Source organism: Pocillopora verrucosa, chromosome 12 (assembly GCF_036669915.1).
Source record: "Pocillopora verrucosa isolate sample1 chromosome 12, ASM3666991v2, whole genome shotgun sequence".
Classification (NCBI taxonomy): Eukaryota; Metazoa; Cnidaria; class Anthozoa; order Scleractinia; family Pocilloporidae; genus Pocillopora; species Pocillopora verrucosa.
Window position 1 is genome coordinate 827,348 of NC_089323.1, and position 24,920 is coordinate 852,267.

Here is a 24,920-nt window from a genome sequence, read left to right on the forward strand (position 1 = left end):
ACACCTGCAGATTGTTCATTAAGACAGCGTTATCCTTATCACCCCATATCATATCAGCATAATCAAGGATGGGGAGGACAAGGCTTTTGTAATAAAGAAGGCGCGCGTTATCCGGCAACAAATGCTTGATTCTACGCAAAAGATCTACTCTGGTTGACTTTAGATATCAGATGTTCCACATGCTCGGTCCACATAAAGTTGGAGGATAATACAACCCCTAAATACTTAAAGCTTCTAACACTATCGAGCTGATTAGCAAAACAAAAACCGAGAGACTGTTTAACTTGCGAAGCTTGGAATCACTACCAATAAGCATAGCTTTGGTCTTATCAACATTGAGAGTAAGTTTGTTATCATTCCCTCAGCACCTCCTAAACGCTGAGAAATTGGATGATTCAAAATGACGATCGGTGGAAACTTCAATTTAACTTAGCTAAAAATGTGAAGTTAGCAAGAAACTTTGCTCTGATGAAAGGGTAACATTTTCTTTGACAGTATAACTGTCAATGTATTCAAAATAGTTTTGGATTATTATTAAAAGAGAAGTATCTGAGAGTCTTGTCCTCAACCTCCGCAAACAGAAAAAAAAACATACACACAAAAATACACACCTGCCTTACCCTAACCCTGCTTTATTCAACTGACAACAATTAAGAGATAATGTTGGGTTTGGGGAGGAGTAGGTGCGCATTCAATTTGCTCACACACTGACATTGATCCATAGTCTTTGTCTTTCAAGCTAACCTGTAATGCGACCAAGAGTCTTTCCTTTGTTAGCTTTCAGATAACTCCCAGCATAACCTGCGGCCTGAGCACCAAGGCTGAACCCCACGATGTAAAATTTCTTGGCCAAGTCACTTTCTGAATCGGAAGTAGAATCTTTGAAAGTTGTGATGATGAATTCTATAAGCTCTGCTACCTGAGCCCTAACGAGTCGTGTGTTTCCATAAGCCTGCAGATAACCCTGCAGAAGATCAAAGCTTAGGATGTTCTTAGCCCCTTCGGACCAGTCCACCAAAATCACATTATGGTCGTCATTCAGAAGAGCATCTTTCATTGTTATTGCCCAGGTATCTTTACTCTCTCGATTTCGAAAAAAAACGATATAAAAGTTGAGCAAAATTAGCCTGAGACTGCCAGTGAGGGGCAATTATTAGAATTCTATGGAGCCTTAGACGGGTTGGGGGTCAGGTATATTTGATTGTGACTAAAGCAAAATCCTTCATTCTTCCAACCCTTCCCCACTAGACGATTAGCTTGGACCGGCCCCTTAAATTTAAAAATTTTGGTCAAAATTAGGAAAATTAGATTCTCAAGAAATATGTGAGGAGAGTGACATTTCTGAGGACGTGAAATAGGGGAATCTATTTGGGTCGAGTTCCGACTTAGCTTCGTTATCCATGATCTTCTGCTCAAACAAAGCAGATGTTCAAATATAATCAGCGCATTTCTCATGCCGCGGTGTTTTTTCGAGTCTACGATTGAATTCATTGATCATTCATTTTTTTTTTTAATATTCATGAAGAAATTCAGCAAAGAGGCTGAACAATGAAACAAAAGATAGTGTGGTCCTGTTTATGTCTCCATGCTTTCTCGGTACGCAAAATATGATTGCCGTGAGATTTGCATACTTTACTTTAAGAGGGAACTAGAAATCATATCCTCGATGTTCGAAGTGAATTAACTTTGAAATTGGCTAAGAAGTGATACTTTTACAGCGTTAAGTGAATACTTCGAATTTTTAGAATCTCCAATCAGTGGCTCGTTAGTAATAAGGAAAGAAAATTTTGATTTGAAACTGCGCGTAACATTTTATCCACCCTAAGGCTTTAGAAAAAAATTCTCAGAAAAATGTTAGGAGCATACAGCGCGCGTAAAATAGGAGAACTCCTGAGTAGGTAATGTGAAAGATTTAGCTAACTTGATTGGGAAGCGTTCGGAAACGCCAAAATGAACTCAGATTCAAAATCAATCTTGTATATTTGCGATAACTGAAGTTAAATGTTTATACTTTTACGATAATGTTACTAATAGTCGAACCTGATCCCAAAGCGTGCCTTTTTAGGCAGATAAAATATTCACACCTTGATTCAACAGTGTAACTTGACTTTTGGGAAATGAGCCTCCTCTCAGAACACAAATTCACGTTTGTTTCGTGATTTCCACCTACGTGAAAGTGATTCGTGTGGTTGGATCAGGGTTAAGTCTCTGAATGAGGGAAAAGGTAGTTTCGTGTCGTTTAAGATGGCTGGAAAATTTAATGGATGTTTTGACGTCAATAATGCCAGTCTTCAATTAAACAACACAGATAATAGGTTTTTTTTGTTTTTTTTTTTTACAGTGCAACTGTCACTCCTCCGAAGAGGAAAATAATGTTTTTAATTAACAACGTGGGAAGATAAGACGGGGAAGGAAAACCCATGAAACATGCAATTCATTTACGTCTGGCTTAATTCGTTTAAGTCTGGCTTAACTGTAAAAGCCATGGGTAACACAATTTTATGACAAACCCACCTTCGGCTCTGCTTTGCTAGTCTCGCTCCGCTGGTCATTATCATGCGCCAAATATTTTCCCGTGTCAGGCCTTCAGCTTAGCCAATGAGTAAATATTGTTTTATTAGCTTTTCACTATTTCCCCAGCTTTATTGTTCTTGTAAGTCATACCACGTTTCTTGAAGCCCGTATGTTTGGTCCGTCCAAGTTCTGTTCATCTCGTCTCTAACTGCAACATATACTTACACTAAATTTAGCCCTCTTACTAGTTTCCTATTAAAAATATATATATATATTTATATATCATTTTAATTTCTCAGTGGCACCTAAATAGAGAGTTTCTGAAATATATGATATTCTGAATATATCTTGAGTTGAGAAGTATTACCGACACTCCGAAGCACTTTTAAAAAGTTGCTCTAAAATCTTGTGTAAGATTTAAATGTATACTTCTAATCTCTGCAAAGGGCTCCGAAGATCCATGAGAGACCAATTTTGAACTTTTAGTCGCTCAAAATAGTGGACTCGTTTGAATTAATGGCAATGATTTCAACCGTTTCATGTACATACCCCTGGTAAATTCAGTCAATATCACAAAAAACGAATATATTTTTACTTGCAAGAATCTCCCACTTTGTGAGACAATGCTGTGTTGTTCGTGATACCTAAAAGATGAGTGTTATCAAAAATATCCTACTTTTTTATTAGGTGAGATCATTGGCTATCATTGTGGCTGTGTATCTGAATTTGAATATTTCTGCCCCACTTCGCGAATGATTCGCGTTCAATTTCCCGTATGACGCACGGCTCATATGAAGAGGCACACCGAAAATAAGACATGCTAAAAGACACATATGCTTGGGAACCAGTCTTCTACGACATTCAATTCACAGGACGCAATCTTAGAGAAGTTTTCCATGCGGAGTTTCAGCCTCAATCATCACATGTGATCCCTCGGTGCTATTATATACTTTCCTTAACGTGATTTTACGACTAAAAGTAAAAATAGGGTCAATATTAGGTGATATTGTCAAACAGAGGAGCAGAAACAATCGTATCATGCTCAAGTTTTATCGGTCACAAACACCACTCCGAATTTTATATAGCTACTGTAACCACCGGCATATAACTCAATTTGCGAAAAAAAAAATTGAAAAGAAATCGCATGTGGAGTCTTGAGAACAGTTTGAGAACAGTTTTTGGTTGCTTCATCCAACGCACACCCACGTAAATTCACTTACACTGAAAACGGAGAATACTCTGAATCCTTAAAAATAGTTTAGCTGTAATAGTATGGATGTCATACCTACTGACTCAGACTTCTGTTTGATCGGCTTACTTTGGCATTGCTCAACTACTAGGCTGGAAGAAGAAAAATTCCAGTCTGATTGGAAAACGGTAAAAGAACAACCAATCCCTGATTAAGATAACTACTAATGAACAACCGAACCACTAACACAAAAATGAACTTTCAAATTCAGACTAAAATTTATATCGGTTGAAAATTACAAGCGATCGGTTGTATTCATCAAAAATCCATACAGTAAATTGCGCGACGATGGGAAAATCCGGTTTTTAACAGACAACGCAACGTCCTGTAAGTGAGCATGAGATAACGCACGTTGACATTGTCAGTAATGGCCGCGTCACGTATCACGCGCACGTATTATTTCTTCATACGTGCCTGACTGAAAACCGAAACGTATTGACCTGTTGACACCCATAAAGATTCAGAATGCAAATTCCTCCTATAAACTCTATACAAGGTCAATAAAAAGGAGTTGGGAATATAGAGATAGATCAACAAGGTCGATCCGTTTAAAAATCAAGGTCAATATGGAGGATCTTGAGAGCGAGCGGGTTAAAAACCTCCCGGCATTTTCGATGTGTTTCACTTGAGTTTGAAGAATCGAAGAAGAGACATTTCCACTTATCCACAATGGCAGTTTTAGTGAAAATATGTTGCTGCGGATGCAGTCTACGAATCGGTGCTTTGCTTATTGGAATCTTCGGCCTGGTGAGTTAAGATAATTAGCCATAAATTACCAAACACTATTTTGCCATAATATTACAGAAAGCCCAGTCATAATACTCTTCAAAAGTTATCGAGCGGTCATTGATATTTCCTAATATCGCTACACCGCTGGTGAAGATTGAATTATTTCTGTTTTTGGGTCATAGCACAACTCAGAGTTAATAAGGAGTTGCAGAGCAGTGTTTATCGATTTAAGTAACAAATTTCAAGACAAACAAAAATCGTGGAACTTCATAGGTAAAAAAATAAGGGAAAATAGGAATGAAAAATTCTGGTCTGAGCCACCAGCAGATTCTGACTTTAAAAAATAGAATGAAAAATGAAAACTAAAACAGACGAAAATCGAAAAACCGAAAGTCACATCGCGAACGCCGCTTAAATAAAAGTAAATGATTAAAAAAAAAATGCTACAGAGATCTTTGAATAACTTGAACACGTACTTTCCACTTCCACTCATTTTGATAAAATTATTCGCTTTCGTCTGCAAGTTATAGAAAAGGAGTGATGAAGATAACCTTAGACAGGGAAATAGCGTCAAAATTCGCGTGGTCTTTTAGCATAAAGATTATTCTATGAAGACTATGGAATAAGCTATCAACATTATGGAATAAGCTTTCTGCGGAGATTTTGAGTCAAACTCCTTGGCTGCTTTTTATTCTAAGCTACTCCATTGTTTAGTTAACAATCACCAGGTACTTTTATTTATACTCCTATATTTTATATTATACAGTGATAAAAGTACTATCCGAATTTCTTTATTAATTCTATCCGAGTATTGTATAAATTTTATATCTTTGTATCATAATAGTTGGTGTGATGTCTGTACAGATCTTACCAACTTAGTGAATGCAAAGGTAGACGTAGAACATAACAATCATTCGTTTCGCACCTTTAAAATATCAAGAAACAAAGCAGACTGCCAACGTCACGCGTCAATAAACAATTCCCCTCTCCAGCACGAGCGCCCTACAAGCCGAACTTATCCATTGAAGCACGTGCGCTAAATTAATTCACCCACGTCGCTCTTGTGATAACCCAAGTGACCCCAAGTTGCTAGCAATATGGACTTTAAAAAAATAATTTTGACAGTTTCGTTCGCTACATCACGTTGCGTTGCTAGCGTACGCCACAATGTTATTCGAGATGTTCCCTCTAAGTAGTGTTAGTGTGCCCAGCGTATAGGTTTTATTTAGTCTAGTATATAAGGTCGAAACATACTTATTGTTTACAAGAGTTTGTACATGCCACATGGCGTAAATTGGATTTTTTAGAAAGCCCCAAGAGACAATGTAGCAGAATATTTAGTCTGTACTGACTAGGATCGAGCTGTGTTACTTTTCATGTCCAGCGGAAATTCAAAATAAACGCGATGAATTTCGTCTTTTTTTAACCAAACAAAATTTGCTCTAGAAATTAAGAGTCGAATCCAAAATATTTTGAGTAGCACAAATTAACAGTTGCCACACTGCAAGCCAAGCATGATATAGTTCTTATTGAGTGGCAAGATCCGAACAAACGAGTCAAACGAGAGAACACCTTTGGAACATTTTAAATTTATGTCTGTGCTTATATCCATTTCAGATCTTCCAAGCAATCATACTTTACAACCAAAGTAAAGCTCTCATAAAGTACAACCAGGCTAACATAGACTGGGACAGCTACGAAGGATATCTCCCTGTAGACAAGAAGCACATCCGCGGTATTTCCGTTTCTCCTTCCTTGTCTTAAAAATATCAATAAGTTATCTGATAAAATCATTATACACTTAAACGTTTCAAGACAATATTTTCATTCCATAATGAAAATAAGCTGGTCGCCGAGCACGTTTTTGAACAATCAGCAAGCAACTAAATTCATATTTTAAGGATGGTTTTCACTAGATTCAACGTTTCCCCGTCAATTCTTGAATGAGGAGAGTGTTTAAATTATGATGTGTTTTCCAGCGGTGTATTTTGAAGGGACAACAAGGATTTGCTATTCAAATTAACGTGCTTTAAGTTTTGGGAGTCAGCTCTAAGAATTCTTTTCTTTACTTTATTTTGATTTAAGTTGTCTGGTTTTTTCTCTCTCTCTCTCTCTGTTTTCTCTCAAAGCGATCATCGTATTGGCTTATGTAACCCTCGCCTTTAAAGTGATTTCAGTCTTATGCAATGTGTCATTGCTAATATCCGTTGGCACGGTAAGTAAAGGTTTTGTACTATGAAGTGCATTTTAGTTGTGCGTTCTGACATAATCTTCACCTGCGGTCTGTAAAATTTCTTAGACACGGCTGACTTCATCGAATGTGTGCACAGTTTTAAACACATTTGCGAGGTTTTTTCCGAATTGATCCCAGAGGCTCGATAAATGTGAAGCAGGAGCTGAAATATTCACCAGTATCAGTTGTTATCGTATACTCAATCTAACTAAAGGCTATCCTTAAGAATTTTAATTGTCATTTTATGCGTTCTCCCCCCCCCCCCTCCCCGAAGCAAATTTTCACCCGGCACTCCGTCAAATGTCTCCAATGATTTTTCATTGCTAGCCTAATTTGTGCACACACAGCGTGCATATTTACCGGGTTCATATCTTTGTTATTTGTCCGGCAAGATCCTGATATGTCCTTATCGTTGTTGTTGTTTGTTTTTGTTGTTATTGTTTTAGTATGACAGCAAAATTTGTTCCCCTTGTTGCAGAAAAACATTTATTTGGCTGTAGTCTGGCTGGTGTGGAACATTCTTGATTTTGCATGCTCTGTTGTAGTGACAAGTTTCCTATTGTCCGTCTCCGACGTGGTGAGTACAAATGGCAAAATGGAACAGTTCATTATCTTCACATCAAATACTTGAGGTGTCTAGCGTGGAGTTCAATGACATTATCACACGACTCGGAGTACAATTTTTGACAATAATGACACAGTAACTTCAAATTTATACAAAAAAGACAAACAACTATGATAAATAGCTAAGATTGGCAAAAAACTGTACATAAAAAGCATGCATGTTTAAACTCTTCCAGCCCGACGTCTTGTATATTTAGTATTAACGCGTTAGATTCCTCTTCCTAATTTGCAAAATCGCTCTTACTTTTCCTTGTAAAGTAGGTTTCATAGAACTCGAGAACAGATTGCACCTTTTTTTTGGATAAGTTCAAATATTTTCAGACATCGAACTTTTTTCTCTCTCTTAAGTTCAGCTGTTGATAGCCTGTCAGCATTAAATTCATATTGTCTTGAACCAAGAGATTATATCTTTCCTTCACAAATATGAATTTTTTTTGCGGCCAGTTTCAATCACACATGTGAAACTATCCTAAACTAAACTGTCGGTCAATTCATATTATAACAAAGTGAACTAACAATATTTCTTTGTTTATCGCATCACAGTTTATATATGCAGATATTTTGATAATCCTGTGGTGGTTGCTTACGGTAAGTTATTTTTTTTTCATTGTATTTATCACTGATCACGGGCTTGCGTATGCAGAAATAGTAATAACTGTTACTTTTTAATGCCTTTTTTTCGATAAGTTTTGCTAAGGACCCTGAATCACTAAATTAATCCCTCTTCCTGTGCTAGGAACATGTTGTCTTTTTTCCTAGGTGTATAAGTTTTATACCCTATGTTCAAGAACCGCAAAACTCTTTCACCGCTAGTTTCAATCATGATACTGAAAAGCAGAAACTAGCCTATAATAAACGTCATGATTGACATATAAAACGAACAAAATCACCTTTATCCTCCAATTGAAAAATAATTTATCAAATAACTATAATATACAATAGCTGCAACGAGTAAACATGGACCAATCATTATTATGCTTAATTTTCATCATTTATTTTCATTTTCTATTTCATTCATTTATTTCATCTCGTATTTCAGATCTATTTCATGATTGTGGTTCATTCGTACATAGAGGCCCTCCGTGAAGATCCATCAGGGGCAAGCGCCGGTTTTCCTAGAGCACACGTTTACCAGTTTGAAATGGTAACCAGATTTACGTCAAGATCTTACTTAACACAGATTTCCGTTTATGACCTTATGGAGTACAAAGCTTGTGCATCAAATTTATTGATTCTTCTTTAGATAATAATTAATAATTAATTAATTAATAATTAATTAATAATAATAATAATTAATAATTAATTAATAATTAATTAATAATTAATAATCAATAATTAATCTGTGTTTAATATTTTGCCTCGATCCACAGATTGGTTTACGATATGCTCGCCCATGCGCACTACCACCAAACACAGCTGTGACGTCACATATTGGTGTAGGATACCCTCCCGCATGCGCAGTACCGGACAAGAATACCATGACGCCACAGGCTGGCTATGTTTATTCTCCTCCATGTCCAGCTTTGACGTCATATACTGACGTAGGATACCCTCCTCATCATCCATCGGCTGGTAAGATTACTCTTTCGTCATACGACGACGCTGGATATCTTCCTTCACATACAGCACATGGCAGAACTACCATGACGTCACAAGATGGCTCAGGGCATCCTTCTACTTACACAGATCCTGGCACGACCGCTGTGATGTCTCAGAATGGGAATTCTTCTCAACACACAGTACCTGCCAAGGCTATGGTGACGTACGTAGGTTCTGAGTGATGTCATGATAAGCTGTGAATGACGCAAGAGCTCACCGGTCACTGACAAGCCTGAAAAACGACTGGGCATTATAAACATTCTAAACCAGTTAATTTATGTAAATGTAAAAGTGGCCCCAGAATAATTCTAAGTCATTTCTTAAGTTTGCAGTATTTTTTTTCACGTTATCATTCCCTAGTATGGTTATAAATCATATTTCAAGATTTTTGCATGTAACACATTATAAGATAATGTTAACCTTTGCGCCGATTGGCGCGCTAATAGCTAGTTATTAGGCAGTATTCACCAGCAAGCGAAACTAAATGGCCTTGGTGTACAAAAAAATGAAATGAAGCCTTTTTGCATCCTTAAGTTAATAGGAGGTATTTCGGGACACTTTGAAAGTTGATTTAACGTAATAGGCCTAGAATTCCAGTTGATCAAGATCACTGTAAATTAAAAAAAAACATAAATCTAAGTAAATATGCTATTTATATACCATGGTCCTCCTTCATCTTTTCATTGAAATCTTTTGTTCCTTTCTGGTCGCTTGGAACCCTAGTAAACCCATGAAGTCAAGTCTTCTTGAACGTTGGCAGCTAGTGCCATGCCCCTGGCCATTAGTTCGGACAGTTGTCAATTTGTTGTGATGGGTACTTAATGGCATAAGTGGGGTGCGCATACCTTGGACAGCCTGCGAATAACACTGGGCTGAGCCATTTAATTTGTCCTACATCTCTTGAAATTCCTCAGGATGAATAATTCTGAGTCATTTCTTAAGATTACAATATTATATACTGCACTATATCTCCCAAAGAATTCAATATTTTGACCTATCATTCTCACACACTTGTCAACTCAATGAACTTAGCATTTGTGCCAAATTTGAGCATTATCACCCTGGCCTGGTTTTCTCATGGACACGCTTTAGAAGCAAACCGTTCTAGGAGCGATTATCAATTAGCCTACAAGACAGGTCTACTTTGTCTATTTATCGCGGGGCGCGAAGTACTCAAGCGGAGATTTGCGCCAACTGTACGAAATAATACAGCTGAATTCGTCAAGCCCTAAAAATTTCGATAATAGTTTCACCATGCCACCTTCCCTCATTACCACCAGTGTTAGAAATTCTCATAGTCCTTTAATTTTGTCCAATCGCTCTGACGTTAAACGCCTTTAAACTCTTTACGGTGGCCAATTCACCTTGTCAACTCAGTTGATAACAATAAATTCACCTTTAATATATCCTGAAAGTGCTTATATGGAATTGTGAAATACTAAATTACAATTTACTTTCTCTTTTCAAAAAATCAAAACTAGTCTAACGAAGACTGAGGAATTCTCATTTGATAAAAGTTACCTTTAAATACTGCAACAGTTGGCTCACAGTATCAGGCGCAGTCGAGGCAACCAAAAGCTAATTTTTCACTCTTCGTCATTCTTCTGAATTCTTGTAACGAACTGTTGTACAGTAAATATCGACACAACTGTGGAATTTTCGGAAAAATTTCCGCACAGCCCCATACTTAAATATGCATGCACATCTTAATGGTGATACACTGAATAATAAAGCCTCAGATATGGAAGCACAATGAAGTATGGGGCTGTGCGGAAATTTTGCCCAATTTCCTGCCTATATCTCTAAATGGCATTAATTAAGATACCCATGGAAATAAAATCAAACGCGTTCGAATCTGCACGTTTCTAATCCGAACAGCCATCGATATTCAATTGTACACCCACGGCGGCACGTGCACGATGTTTTCGTTGAAACGTGCGTGACCGCATGTTAAAAACGTGAGTCATTTTCTTAACCTTTGACTTCAAGAAAAAAAGGAATAAAAGATATCAGCTCACTTACTCATAGACAATGGCCATAGAAACAGACCGTCTAGGTCAATACTGCCTCGATAGAAAACAGATTCTCATAACTTCCGGCCGAAGAAATTTGCGAAGTTCAGAAAGGTGAATTAGGAGTCGGATCTTTGAAGTGGAAAAGTATTAAAGTATTCAGACGCAACGTTTGCAACTCAGATGAGTTTGACGTTCGGAAGAGTTACTTCGATTTATCAACTATGGGAAAGTTTCTATGCGGCAGCGTTTTACGAATAATCGCTCTGCATATTGCACTCTGTGGCTTGGTAAGTTCTCATGCCCAGATCAATATTTTAATGTCTCCGTTCTTTTTTCAGCCTCAAAAAAATCACTCCCCAACTTTAAAGCCGCCAGGTTTTAAAAACCGCATGCGAAACTTTTTAAGTTCTTCATTTCCAGTCATGTTAATCTTCTCGATTTTTGTCCACCGTTTTCTTTTCTTTCCTTTACTTATTATGGACTCTTTTGTGTTTTCCTAACATATAATATTTGACAAATTTTCAAGTCATCCAGCCATTAATTTCCTCTCATACCAACTTTTAGCTACTTGCTAATTAAAACGTTGCTTTATCAGTTTCTTGCGTTAATGTATAGGTTCTTAATCACTCCGTTCTCTCTTGTGAGTGATTGATTCAGCTATAAATGCGGACGAACTTAAGTTGATATTCATCCTTTGGATTTCAAATTCGATTACTGGTAGTCATCTATCGAGCTCGGTGGTCGTCTATGGCAATGCTAGTTCGTTTAACAGTCCTAAAGTCAATTTTGCATGTCACGCATGACCTCTTCGGAGTCTGTAAACAAAATATAATTTATAGGGTACACTTATTCATTTCCATTCAAAGAGCTAGAAAATATAGGCTAAGGACACTAGGAGTTCATAAGAATTCTTTGAATTTGAATTTACACGCTCTGCAACTAACAACATCCCCAATCTGGCAAAGTTTTCGTCAAATTGTACTATGCATTTACATTATTATTCTTGTCATCCAAAACAAAAACGTCCTTGTTCCAGCGAAATACGATCACTTAAGCCCTTAATTTGTAGATAAACTTAAGGTTGAAAATTAAAAAGAAACCAGAGACGCCGAGGCGGTAAATAGATAATGATGACATATTTCGCTTCTAAGAGAGCTCGAGCAGTTGACAACTAGCGTGAACCGGAAGTAACATACGTAATGTTTACAAATTTACGTTCTCAAACTCACGTCCTCTTTCAGCTGAGAGATAACGCCATTTCATTCTAGATGTCTCGTTCCTCTCGTGGCTACAACCAGCGTTGAAACATGACGGCAAAAGCAACGATAATTTAGCGAAAATCTAAAGATTTAATGGATGCGTGCGTTATCAAATTTATACATCTCCAAACAGAGATGCAGATAGAAGGATGGATTAAAGATATTATTGAAAAAACAATCCTTCAAGATTGGGTTGCTGTAATTTATACAAACTGTAGTAATTACAACATGTCATCTATACCCGTTTTTCAATTTCAGGGAGTGTCAATGTTTTCAATTTACTATCAAATTCAATTTGTTAAATGGCTTAAGCCTCTCGAAGAGATCTACACCAGGGATTTTCCATTCACCAGAGACTCATTTGAAGGTAATTTGATTTAATTTTTCCTCTTCCTCGAATTTATGGGGGAAATTTTGGAATTACACATATTGACCTCATTTTCGTTCCAAAACAAGATTTAACAACGGGAACCAAAACGTTCTCTGGTGATCTTTAATTTGGTTCAATGTTGTGTTCAACAAGATTATGATCTGATACGATACACGACTGAATTTACCGGTGTCAATTTTCATTGAGCCCTCAACAAACTCTTTAAAAATACCTAAAAAATTGCACGGAGACTGCTAGCCCACATGTTAAAGTTATTCTAAATATTTTTTTTAACTTTTGAAATCAGTTTCTGGCTATATTTTCTGACTAGTGTTCAAATGATTTGGGGTATAGTTTGAATTGCAATAAGTTAGCGAGAGTACATATACATTTTTCAAAGCATAATCAATTTGCTCGCCCAACGTACACAGGAACTTGAAATTAGTCAAGCTCTTTTAAAGTCTAATTGTGTTTTAGTATCCATACTCCAAAATCCACTCGAAATTTATTACCAATATACTTCAAAAAAATCACTTGTGCATTTTCCGATCACTAAGGCAATCTTTTTGTTATTATTGTTTGATTTTTTTTTTCTTCTTTACTAACTACAAGCTTATCTTTTTCTTTCGTCCACTTAAATAGAGTATTATAAATTGAGCCGAGCCTATATCGCTTTTAAAGCAATTACCTTGTTGGTCAACTTGTTGCTGCTGGTATCTATTGCCTTGGTAAGCTCAACATGGAAATTTTTATGCATTAAATTCTGATGGATTAACGTTATATTTAAGTAATTAGGCAAGTTTGTCCAGTTTTTCCAGAGTACCTCTTACACTATTTTTCACCCAAAATTTACAGCTTGCTTCTGTTACCTTCTTTTCACAGAAGAACCAATATTTGGCAATAACCTGGCTTGCGTGGGGCATTATCGACGTTCTTTTCATGTTAGCACTGTTGTTTTACTGCATTTCTGAATGGAAACTGGTGAATAAAGATTAACGTTCACCGAATACGACTCCTGTCATATCTAAAGAACAACTGCTAAAGAATCTCTAGAACATGTCATTTTTTTTCTCCTTTTCTTAATTTCAGCAACACCGTTACTTGGTTGGGATACTCGCATGGTGCGTCATTAAGGTACATTTAGTCGTTACTTTATTCACCTGCCGAGTTTATCTCACAATTCTTTGGCTAATGGATGCGAGATATTTCATAATTCAGCATTTCATTAACTGGAAATCAAATGTGTCAAAACATCTCTCGCAAAGTGCCTCTATCAACCCAGGAAAATATTCTGCGTAGTAACTGCAAACTATCAGCAAATTGAAAAAACTACTAAGAGGTAACCTTTAGATAAATGGACTAGCATTTCATCCTGAGGAAGTGGCAATATTTCTTGTGGCTTCATGGGAAAATGGAACGACCTTAGATAGGGTACAACATGAACTCATTCCTAAGGCTGGTGGAGAGTCTAAGATATCGTACCCGCACTGTATCAAGATTTCTCTTCAATTTGCAGGAAATGAGACACAACTAACCATCGCTGGTTCTTTTTCTCTTAAGATTTTCTTCATCTTCATAATGTGTGCATATATTGCGTTCCTTCGTAAAGAACTCTTAGCTCAGGATATGGAAATACGAACTGTTACTTGTGCTGATATCCATGGCAATCAAACTCAAACGGTAACTACATCTTTATCTTGATTTTTTCACCACCAAAGTACAATTTTTAATCAGCGAATATAGATTTTAGACAGTGTAAGTGAGCCGTGATAACATCTGCCTGATCGGTCGATAGACTTGATAAAAGTATTGATGAAAACTATTTTGCACTGGAAATCTGTTTTTGGTAAATATTACCAAAATAGGATCACACCAGGAAAATTTATACTAAACTGTTGCTTAAATAATGTCTGTATGTTACGTCACGGCTCACTTTCTTTGTTAACAATAGCGTCGTTCTATTTGTTAGCTGTCGCTTCAGAAGGATGCAGACGTAGCAGCACAGGAGTTATTACTGATCATTCTCGTTTTATTCATCTGGTTGGCTTTTTTTATCGATTCATTCATTTATCCGTTTCATTTTCTAATTCACAGGTTGACATGGGGCATCTTTTCCAATACGCGGCTCCGTGCCAGGCCCCTGTGACGTCAAAGTCTGACGTAGGATACCCTCCCTTACAAGCCGCACCACACAATACTGTGACGTCTTATGATGGCTTATTGCTACCTGAAACGATGCAAGTTGACGAAAGAAATCTTTCTGCATCAGCGGTACCGGACAAAACTACTGTGACGTTACTTTAAGGCGTAGAATATCCACTTCGAGACGTCGTAAGATGGGAGTGGCACCCGTCAAGGTTTCTGTGACGTCTGCCGGTCTTGCATGACGTCACGGCTAGCAAGCATAACTAACTTAAGAATTTGCTGATTACCGCTGGTGATGTTTTATTTTGCCTGAACAAAATAGATAGGGCAAGCTACTCTTTTGAGTTATTCATTTTACCTCTAAACGTAACGTTAGGAATAACTTATTGCACACCTTTTCCATAAGAGCTGGAAGGCTTCAACAAGATACGGTAGCAAATTAAGGAAACCGATGGATGTTAATAACAATAACACAAGCGTCCAAAGGGTTGGCGCAAATGAAAGACTCGTGCACGTTATACTGGGAGACTTAAGTGTCTGTGGCTAGGTAGGACTATGAATATAAATAATCCTAAATTATGTTACCAAATGGTTATGTATTGTTACTAAATTAAAGGCGGCTGGATAGGAAACCCGATCGACTTCTTTGATATTATGGAGCTGACTATGCAAACCGTCCAAATATCTCAATAAATCTCTAAGAACTGATCTCTGATGCAAATTCCCTTCAGGAGCAAAGGAATATACACAGTCGGGGAGCTCTTAGCCTAAACGGCACCATCACTCTTTTCGTTTTTGATTTTTACTGCTTTCCTTTGCAGCAACCTTCGGTAACCATAAATATTTACCCGAAATAGTCACTTATGAAAGATTTCCATGTAATCCTTGGAATTAAGGCTTTCTTTAAAAATGATGATTATGAGTTACTGCGTAAATTTTTCCCGCTTACTATCCCTATCGCTAAAGCAAGAATGTCGGGATTAATGCAAGCGCGAAGTACGAGCTAGTCCATAAAGATGTTATATATATGGCTGTGAGGTCTTCCGCGCATAATTTTATCAGACGCGTTTTGCAATCCACGCTGTCTTATGTTGTACGCAGACTCGTGACTTAAAACGTCGCATACATCTTCCTGATAGGACTATTTATCTTGTGAAAACATTTTCATTTAGCCTCTGTCCTGTTTCCCTTGAGAATCGTGCTTAACATCAGGTTAAAATGGTCAAAATAAACACCCATTTTTTAACAAAAACTTCTCGTCAGGGTTTCTCGCACGAGACAAGCATGTTTGCACTGCCACATATCAACCAGTTATTTCAACACAAACACAGAGATGTTTATGAACGCTTCACGCCCTGACATTAGTGTACATCCTCTCCATTCTGTTCTCTATATATTTCCAAACATGCTGACAAGGAGAATTTGTTTAACCTGTAGGCAAGAACTTTTGTAATTTGTGATCATTTCTCTTATCCTCGTGACCTTTAAGTGTGATTCAGGGGTGATATTGTAAGAAGAAAGTCGTTGCTAGCCACTGTTTGGGTCAAAGGATCGAGCAGGACTTTCTGGAAGCGAATATCAATAAGCCTACAAAACAGTTTTTTTAAGGCGATATGCCAGGTGAGGCGCGAAATACGAGCCACGAGCAAGAGCAGAAATCGCCTCCCACTACTCTCGCATCCACTCTCCTGGAAAAAAAAACGCAGAGAAATTACGCTTATTCTGCAAGATAGTATAGTTACTCAATGGATCAGCGGTTGAAGGATCGCTGATTAACAGTTGCCTAAAAAATTTGCTTGTTTTTTATTGGACGAGAGTTGCTCAACCGTCGAGAGCCCGATTAACATGTCATGGACCATGCTCCCCCGGAAAATTCTCAAATTTGGATCTAAGGGCAGAAAAAATACAAGGCTTAGAGGAATACAAGGAAGGGTACACCTAATACCCTTTCCTTCGGGCTTCAGAATATACGCGGAAAACTTTATCACTGAAGAGTTGATGAAAACAAATTGGACGTCGTTTGTTTGTTGACCGTTCAGAGGAAGTAAATTAGTCAGTTTTCAACGCATCCGTTAATTCGAGGGTCTGAATGGGGGGGTCAAAATGTCGGTTGTCGGTTGAAATTTCATTACTTTGACGGTTGTCGGTTAAGATTTTTGACCTTTGTCGGTTGTCGGTAAATCTCAGTTAATAATTAAAAATACACATTAATTATTCACATTTATTATGCAATTTGCCCAGTTTTAAGACTTTAAACTCTAGACGAAGTGTAATACTTTAAGATCTTTAAGATCTTTTAAGATCTTCCCTACCTGAGAAGATTGAGAATTTACAAATTTTTTGTTGTTTTCTGTGTTTTCAGCCATGATTTGGGCTTTAAAAATAGCTCCACGGTTTCTTTTACCAACGCTACAAGAAGACGGCGCGAACATTGGTTGTCTTGGTTTATTTTTAAAAATACATTTTAGCCCGGCAAATTCTTGTTTTTAGCACGCAAAATGCGCCACAATGCCCATCAAAGTGATAATAATACAGTTTTTAGCCGGAATTTAAAAGAAACTATCTTTACATAGCGAACGCACCAAGTGAGCGTTTTTCGTTGTATAAACAAGGCAGTGTTTATAAACAAGGAATACCGCAGAATTTCCAAAGTAGTGAAATTTATGACTTTTGAAAATCAGATAAACGAACTACAAGTGCTAATTCAGCCCTACCATCCTGAAACTTTTGAAGGTCTCCTTGTTGCCTTTCGTTTCTCTCGATGTCACCTCCTTCAGTCATGATCCTCTTTGCCAGATTTTTATCTTCTTTTGCTTCTTCTCGTGATTTCCGTTTCCTTCTCACTTTTGACTCGTCACCTTTCTTCTCAGTGTCGTTCATTGACTTCTGCTTGCTTTTATCAGATGTAGCCGGCGCCTTCAGCAACACTACTGGCTTTCCGGTCCAGTTTGTGACCTCTTGGATAATGTGTACTAAAATATTAAATACCGTGTGTTTTAAGTTTTCTCTTTAGTAGGCTTTTGAGAAACTTACAAAGTTCTTATCAGCAAATGCTCGTCAAGATGTATAAAACGTGCACATCGAGCGAAATCTCTCGTGCGTAGCTTCCCTCGAGGAGAGAATTGAATATTATTTGAACGTCTGGTTTTCAGAAACGAATAAATTTAAGGGCGTGTATAAATAAACGGGGTCTTTAATATGTTAAGCTACACTGTTGTTCATTCACCAATTAATCAGAAAGAAGCTTATAAACTGATTTACTCGCTACTTCTTTGTAGAGATTTTTCTTCTCAATTTTCGCATTCAAATGGACGGTGAAAAAGAAAAAAAAAACATTCCGCTCAACAAAACAACAAACAAAAAACGGTGGAACCAGAGTTTAACCACGTTAATATTTGAGCTTAATATTTAACTACAGAACTAAAGTGATTCATAAAACTCCGCTGCACGCGCTCCACTCTTACCGTTGAGTTCACTGCTACTTTCATCCGATATTAAATTTGGAAGTTCAAGCTGCCATTGCCCATCCGTCACAATTGCAAAATTTTCGCATTTGCCCGCAGGCGATTTCGCCAGGCGAAATAACTTTAACGAAAATCCGCCAATTCCATATTGATGTGCCTGCTCCTTTAGTCCTAAAAACTCCGTAAGATGTTTTTTTTAGTTCAGATGGGACCCTGCTTCGATGACGTTCGATGGCGACTTCTTCACCTTTTCGAAAAAAACTCACGATGACTTTAGCAATCCCAGTCATGACCCGACCGCATGAACAAACAACGAGCAATAAAAAGACAACAGCAGGGCGTCTCGTCGGCTCGATTGTGATCCGCTGTTCTTGAAATGAGACAGCAGGGCGTCTTGTCAGCCCGATTACGAGCCGCTGTTCTAGAAATGAGCCCACGCTGCTCACCGAAAAGAAGGATCCCGTGGATTTAAAGTAATTTGAAGACAAGAAATTCTATAATTCGGCTAAATTTGGAATTAATGTGGTTACATCGGGTGAAGAAGGATTTTCTGAGCTAGAAATCATCAAAATGCTGTTCTTTCTGAATACAAACATCCCTATCACGTCTGACCATATCGGTTGTCGGTTAGAATTTATTTGTCGCTAGTCGGTAATTTTTTCCCCGTTTCGTCGGTAGTCAGTAATTTTTTACGCCCTTTGTCGCTAGTCGGTTAACCCCATTCACACCCTCTTAATTCTGTTTTCCGAGCTCACCATGCGCGTTTCCATGTTTGCATGTTCAATTGTAACCCTGTATTCAAAAATATGATGAAACAGGATACTAACAGATTAAACGTGTTCTCCGCTCCAATTGGCCGCCATATGTTTTGATTGACAGATGTTTTTCAGACATTTCATCGTTCAAGGATTACAGCGCCCAGACAAAGAAGAGCAAATAGCAATTAGTGTCCTGACTTTCCCGTTTCTTTACTTTACGTATAAAAAACAACAAGTGGGCTCGAGCTATGGCGATTCATATGCAGACTTTTTGTTGTGGATGTAACCTGCGAACAGGCATTATGTTAATCGGCCTCTTCGGCATCGTATGTATCCATATTTTCCATACGTAGTTTGCCATGTTTGTCATCGAATGACAGTATCGATCCTGCGTAGTTGGTTGTGTTTTGGTAGTTTCCAGCGGCGGAGCCGCAGCGAATTCTTATGGAAACGGAGGGGAGAATACAGGGAAACCGCCTGCTGAAAATTTAAAGGATTACAAATCTAACGAGCTCATCAGAGAACGGAAATTCAGAAATGCCACCGAAGTAAATTATCATGTCGCAAGAGCATTATTTTTTGTGGCTTTAGACTCGTAACCACTCAAAAATCCTTTTTTCTTTTGACTGATATAGTTCTGCAGTTGAAATTGTGTTCAAGTTTGGATAGTGCATGATGCATAGTAAACCCGGAATGAAGAGGAGGAAATTAATTTGGCGTGGCTTTTCTTTAACGAGATAATTAGATTTATTTAGTAAAAATTCGTAAATGTGTTGTTGTGAGTCCTTCTGCGAATGGGGCTTTGAGCGCGACGCACAACGAGTTTGCTTGAAAATTTCAAAAGGTATATAAGGCGGTGTTTTGCCGGCGCAAAACACCGCGTTATATCAGTTAGGGCTATTTTCATAATTATAAAACGGAGCTTGTTTTAAATCGATCTCGTTCTCTGATAGCATTCCACCTTGATGTGCATTATATCGATTTTTTTTTTAGGAAACAAACCTTTGAGAGTAGTAAACAGTGAAAACGATTGACAATTTGATCTTTGTAAGAAGAATAGCCAGTTGCCCTCTGGCACTGGAAGGATGTCAAACACGCGTATTTTGTGACACTCTGTTCATGAAATCGACGCGTGAGCAAATGTGTTATTGTTTATAACTACGAGATTTTCCTGGTGGCAAACTAACATCTTACCATGAACCAAGACTTTTTTACGTTGTGTTAAAGAGGAATTTCCAGAGATGGTTTCTTAAGAGTATTTGTAACGCGTGACCCATATGGTCAACAAGACGTGCATTTTTTTAAGAGCCAAAAGGTAATCAGAGATGTGTTAACATAAACTTTCTCAAGGCTGAAGGCTGTCACGCCGCGCATGCCCTGAACTGTGATTTCGTACCTTTAAAATTAGCCCGCATGAAGGACAGGCCGATCATTCTTTGCGTTTTCGCGAGAGAAGCACTCGCTTTTCGCGCTCACCTCGTGTACAATTCACGTTGTCCCATGAAATGCGAGATTTGAAAGTAGCATACTCAACTATTGACGGTATTATGAGTATTTTACGCTAAAGAAGGCCTCAAGATAGTGTTATCATTCAATATTGCCCTGTTAAAGCGCCAAAAAGGCCATTGATTTTCTTTTCACATAGTTCTCAAATGGAGTAGGAATTTACTGGAACCACACAGCCGCGGAAACTGGTGAACTGGATGCATTGCCAATCTCCCAAGGATACAAAAAAGGTATGCAAGGCATGTTCATTGACTGGATCTACACAGAGAGTATCAATGGTCCTTTACAATTTAGGAGAATATGGATTTCACTCATGTTAGGAGATCATCAAATTCGAATGAGATGCATGCATAGACCTACAAAACAACCTCTACGTTCCGCAGTAAATATTGCGAATGAGACGCTTAACTCTTGAAAGAAACCTCTTGCAACGAGATCCATATAATGTGATATGACAGCTAGTTTGAATATCTGAAATGCAGCCAACTACTGCGAGGTCGTGGTAATTATAAATCTTCCAAAACCATCCTAATTTACTTCGGGCGCGTGAACGGAACTCTGAATCATTCTCCACTGCTCCTCTAATTTCTCGCTGCCAATTTGCAAGTAAGAACTTTTCCGTGGGGAATAATCTCTGGCTTGAAAGAACCCTTAGTGAACACTATTTATTTTAAATTTCAAACTATTGTATTTCCTTTCTTTACAGTTTTAGCCGATTTGAGTATGGTTTCCCTTGCATTTTCCGCCGTTTCAATGTTGGCGGATGTCTTTCTTTTGATTTCCTATTGCATGGTAAGAAAACTGTGACCAAATGTCCCTTTTTCCTTTTATGACCACTTGTTTCGTTTATATAATAGCTCGTTTTTTCGGGTGAAAGTGAGTTAAAGATAGGTACACTTTGAACGAGAATAGAATAAGGTTCAGATTTATAATTGGAGTAGTTTTCAAATTAGTGTCGAAAGCAATCCGAAATTGAACTGGTTTTGCTTTACTTTGGTCTGTGATTGGTCCAAAAAACTCGCTCCATCCTCTCGATCAATCAGATGTAAAACTGAAACCATTCACGTCTTGGTCGCCCACGCGTTTTCTTCCCGCGCTTTGGGCAGTGATTTGGCTTACAGAGGTATTTTCCTTACTTCTGATTGGCTCTCGTTATTACTTTGGATTTGGTTTTACGACACTGAATCGAAAAGCGCTCTACAAAGAAATCTATCGGCTGGCTTGTTAACTTATTATTTCTTCTCAATTTAAGAATGCACGTTACGGGAACAAATATTTACCTCGTTTTGTTTTCTTATCATCAGCCGAGCAGATATCTGACACATTCCTGGATTATCTGGCGAATTTGTGTGATTTTCGGCTCCTTCATTTTGAACATTTTTCTCATGTCTGTTTGGGAGGGGGTAAGTCTTTTCCTTCCGTGAATATGTTTGTGACAATTGTTTAACAGTTAAGAGAGACGTTAAATTTCAATCACGGTAATAGACTGTGGCCTAGGAGTGACCGTTCCCTTCCCCCCGCAAAGGAGGAAGGTTTCTTCTTGGGGGAGGGGGAACTGCTACTCGTAGGTTTTAATGCAGTAGAATAGGATGCGTTTTCGTTTTGTCACGAGCCTGGGACAAAGAAAATTGATAACTTAGAGAATTTCCAAGCTGAATTTATCGTCTTAAAGACTTTCGCTCTAACATATTTCCTGTCTATTTCTTCTTAGTTCTTGTTTTTGTTCTGTTTGAACATCTACGCATGGCTGTTAATGGTGAGTTTCACCTCTGTACACTGCTTTGGCTTTAATCTAAGAATCCGAAGATGTTCTGAGTTATAAATGTGACACATTTTCCGTTTGATTCGTTCATTCCATCTTTCTTCGCCTGTTCTTTCCTTAGTTCAGCCAGTCATTCGTTCATTCAGTAGGTCAGTCATTATGTCAGTCAATCAATCAGTCTGTCGGTCTGTCAGTCAGTCATTAAGTTAGTCAGTCATTTAGTTAGGCAGTCGATCTGTCAGTCAGTGTGTCAGTTAGTTTGTCAGTAAGTTAATATAATTTAGGTTTTATCAACTGAGTTGATGATGACAATTGGCCACCGTAAAGAGTTTCAAAGCTAACATTTCAAGCGTTAGCCCTGTCATTCGCTCTAAAATACCAAAATTTATCTTCCTCGTTCCCCTACCGACGCAGCACCATAGTTTCTCTAGATACATACCCCTGATTTATTTGTCAGTTAGTTAGACTGTCAGTCAATCATTCAGTCAGTCCGTAAGTTACCATCTCTTTTCTAAATAGTCAGTTCTGAAATAAACTACCAGGGTCCAAGACGATCCAGTGGCATTCTATTCTGTTCAGCTGTGTTTCTAAATTTGCTTTGGAATATAATTCAACATCATTTTTAAATATTTTAATTCATGTTATTGTCATGTGATAATCGTTTATTTTCTACTGTTTTTTATCACATAAACTGCGATGTTATACAGAGATTTCCGGCCCTGAGAAAAGTCGTAACAACACGTGTGAAAAAAGATCGTATTTTTTTCCACGTGTGTTGATATAGCCAATCGGCAGCTGACGCGTCAATCGCCTCTGGCGCCACTCGGTCAGGTTCATGAATGAACAGCAAGTCTTCACTATTCTCAATACAAGTTGTTCGTCGGAGGTTTCTCGAATTGTTTGCGGCTAAAACACTAAAAAATCCGTATCGCTGACAGACAGTGAGGTTCAAATTTTCCTAGAAGGGGAAGAAAACCAATATACTAAAAGAAAAACCGAAAGTTACTTATTCAGTGGCTTTGGTGTTAGCATTTCTCTCGGCTGAGAATGAAAATCGACAACTGGAAGATTTGCCACTGACCGATTTTGGCCGTTTACCTGAAAGACTTCTTCTATCGGTAAGGATAATAAAAGAGAATTTTGTAAATTTAAAATTACGACCATTGTTGTTTTTGTAATCATGATTCAATGCATTTTTCTATCTTAAGAGTTAGCGCCAACGCACTCTACGGTTGTTATTCGGGGATTGTCGATTCATTAAATTAGTGAAGTCGGCTTTTCTTCTCAGTAAGAGCTCTTGTGTTTATGTGATAAAACAAAATAATACATGGTTGCTTGTAGATATGGAATTTCTCTTCTCGTGTTCAACTCGACATCTCACTCGTTCGCTCCGCTCACTCGAGAGCTATCGAGTTAAACACTCGAAGAGAAATTCCATATCTACGCGCGCCTATGTGTTATTCTCTCCACATATTTACATTAATTTTCTTTTTCTTTCAATTTCATTCTTTTTTTTTTTCGGTTATCAGGTGTACTTCATTCTTGTGGTGTACTCATACATCGAGACTCCTCCTCCGGAACAAACATCGTTACAAATGAGTGGAAGCTCGGTAATAAACATGACGTAGTCATGGCATCATTTCCCTATAAAATCTGCCATTATTTACCGCCTGGGAGGGGGGAGGGGGAATCGGCGGAGAATTTTGGAAAGGATTACATCGTTTTCAGGGGAAACGAATGGGGGTTCAGTCAGTCATTGTTGACACAGTGTAAAGGAAGGATCCTTAAAATATTTCAGGAACTCAGGTAACTTTTATCACGACACAACCAAAATCCTTTGACAACCCTCCCTCCCCTCCCCCGCGATGTAGATTATAATGACCAGTCCCTGAAGTAGAATAGGTAGATTACATTCCTTGCTATCCCGGATGAGATAGGGGTGGGTAGAGATATGCTCTGTTACTGGATTGGACTACAGAACTAAGGATCGAGTGTTTCTTCGAAGCGTTTATGTGTAGAGCTTAAGGATAATTCATCTAATTTACACCGCCTAGGAACAAGAATTGCCGGATGTTGTTTTTTTTTAGGAAATCCTGGATATTTTTTTTTAGTTATCCGTAAAAGAAGAGTGGAGCGATTCTCTATTGGGCAACCTAAAACTAAATCAAGAATACTCACAGTCGCCGATCAGACCAAAAGAAAATATTTCAAGAAACCAATAAGAAACAAAAGTTTGTTAAAAAAATGATTTCTCTATCTTTTTTTGCAGCACCATCAATACGATGCACTTGCTTGATTCACCAGAATCAGTCTTAGATATACGCATGTGCCTGTTGTTGTAACTTTTAGAGACAACAAGACCCGACATGTAAATGAGGCTAATTCAAATGTAACCGTAAGGGTTCTTTACAAAAACGGAAAAAGGAGGAAGAAAACGTGGTCAGATATCAGTTAGGTAGATCTCAACCGAAAAAAATAGCGTTTTATAACATATGTAGTATTGGAAGAGGTATTTACATGCATGAATAATGAAGATTATATAAAAAAAAAAAAAAAAGGCACGTACATATTTCAGTATTTTCGGTCTTACTATTTTTAGGCGGAGCCTTTACAAAGGGTCTCAATGGGGTGATGGTTTTTACGGCTGACGGCCAATTTCTTTTCGTTAGGGTTAAAAGTAAAGTTTTTACGCT

The 24,920-nt window shown here is 37.9% G+C and overlaps 4 protein-coding genes and 1 pseudogene across 5 annotated transcripts; 3 read left to right on the forward strand and 2 right to left on the reverse strand.

The window, feature by feature from the left end:
* Positions 1-739: 739 nt before the first annotated feature.
* Positions 740-1,057, reverse strand: LOC136277358 (inactive pancreatic lipase-related protein 1-like). The gene has a single exon (XM_066159385.1). It carries the CDS (start codon positions 1,055-1,057, stop codon positions 740-742), a length of 318 nt encoding a protein of 105 aa, XP_066015482.1.
* Positions 1,058-4,314: 3,257 nt separating this feature from the next.
* Positions 4,315-9,587, forward strand: LOC131778039 (uncharacterized). The gene is made up of 7 exons (XM_059094426.2): positions 4,315-4,510; positions 6,110-6,227; positions 6,622-6,707; positions 7,204-7,302; positions 7,893-7,937; positions 8,389-8,493; positions 8,720-9,587. The coding sequence occupies exons 1-7, from the start codon at positions 4,433-4,435 to the stop codon at positions 9,128-9,130; spliced, it is 942 nt and encodes a 313-aa protein (XP_058950409.2). The 5' UTR covers positions 4,315-4,432; the 3' UTR covers positions 9,131-9,587.
* Positions 9,588-11,063: 1,476 nt separating this feature from the next.
* Positions 11,064-15,445, forward strand: LOC131777976 (uncharacterized). The gene is made up of 7 exons (XM_059094345.2): positions 11,064-11,250; positions 12,481-12,589; positions 13,235-13,320; positions 13,475-13,573; positions 13,682-13,726; positions 14,153-14,272; positions 14,687-15,445. Exons 1-7 carry the CDS (start codon positions 11,185-11,187, stop codon positions 14,894-14,896), a joined length of 735 nt encoding a protein of 244 aa, XP_058950328.2. The 5' UTR covers positions 11,064-11,184; the 3' UTR covers positions 14,897-15,445.
* A 1,953-nt stretch (positions 15,446-17,398) lies between these two features.
* On the reverse strand, positions 17,399-18,491 carry LOC136277294 (uncharacterized; annotated as a pseudogene).
* A 628-nt stretch (positions 18,492-19,119) lies between these two features.
* LOC131777975 (uncharacterized) lies at positions 19,120-24,775 on the forward strand. 2 transcript variants are annotated; one of them, XR_010715845.1, is made up of 7 exons: positions 19,120-19,285; positions 20,605-20,695; positions 21,172-21,257; positions 21,770-21,868; positions 22,177-23,345; positions 23,757-23,837; positions 24,497-24,775. XR_010715845.1 is itself a non-coding variant. In XM_066159183.1 (7 exons), the coding sequence occupies exons 1-7, from the start codon at positions 19,208-19,210 to the stop codon at positions 24,521-24,523; spliced, it is 507 nt and encodes a 168-aa protein (XP_066015280.1). In that variant the 5' UTR covers positions 19,120-19,207; the 3' UTR covers positions 24,524-24,775. The 2 variants fall into 2 exon arrangements, 1 of the variants encoding a protein (XP_066015280.1); XM_066159183.1 differs by having other exon boundaries at positions 22,177-22,221.
* The last annotated feature ends 145 nt before the right edge of the window (positions 24,776-24,920 follow it).

Excerpts from the sequence above, each read along its gene's own strand:
- LOC136277358 (XM_066159385.1), bottom strand. The coding sequence starts at position 1,057 with ATGAAAGATGCTCTTCTGAATGACGACCATAATGTGATTTTGGTGGAC.
- LOC131777976 (XM_059094345.2), top strand. The coding sequence starts at position 11,185 with ATGGGAAAGTTTCTATGCGGCAGCGTTTTACGAATAATCGCTCTGCAT. Across the intron at positions 13,574-13,681 it reads GCATTTCTGAATGGAAACTG|CAACACCGTTACTTGGTTGG; the intron begins GTGAATAAAGAT and ends TCTTAATTTCAG. Across the intron at positions 14,273-14,686 it reads ATGGCAATCAAACTCAAACG|GTTGACATGGGGCATCTTTT; the intron begins GTAACTACATCT and ends TCTAATTCACAG.
- LOC131778039 (XM_059094426.2), top strand. The coding sequence starts at position 4,433 with ATGGCAGTTTTAGTGAAAATATGTTGCTGCGGATGCAGTCTACGAATC. Across the intron at positions 4,511-6,109 it reads TTATTGGAATCTTCGGCCTG|ATCTTCCAAGCAATCATACT; the intron begins GTGAGTTAAGAT and ends TATCCATTTCAG. Across the intron at positions 6,708-7,203 it reads TGCTAATATCCGTTGGCACG|AAAAACATTTATTTGGCTGT; the intron begins GTAAGTAAAGGT and ends CCCTTGTTGCAG.
- LOC131777975 (XM_066159183.1), top strand. The coding sequence starts at position 19,208 with ATGGCGATTCATATGCAGACTTTTTGTTGTGGATGTAACCTGCGAACA. Across the intron at positions 19,286-20,604 it reads TAATCGGCCTCTTCGGCATC|TTCTCAAATGGAGTAGGAAT; the intron begins GTATGTATCCAT and ends CTTTTCACATAG. Across the intron at positions 20,696-21,171 it reads CTCCCAAGGATACAAAAAAG|TTTTAGCCGATTTGAGTATG; the intron begins GTATGCAAGGCA and ends CTTTCTTTACAG.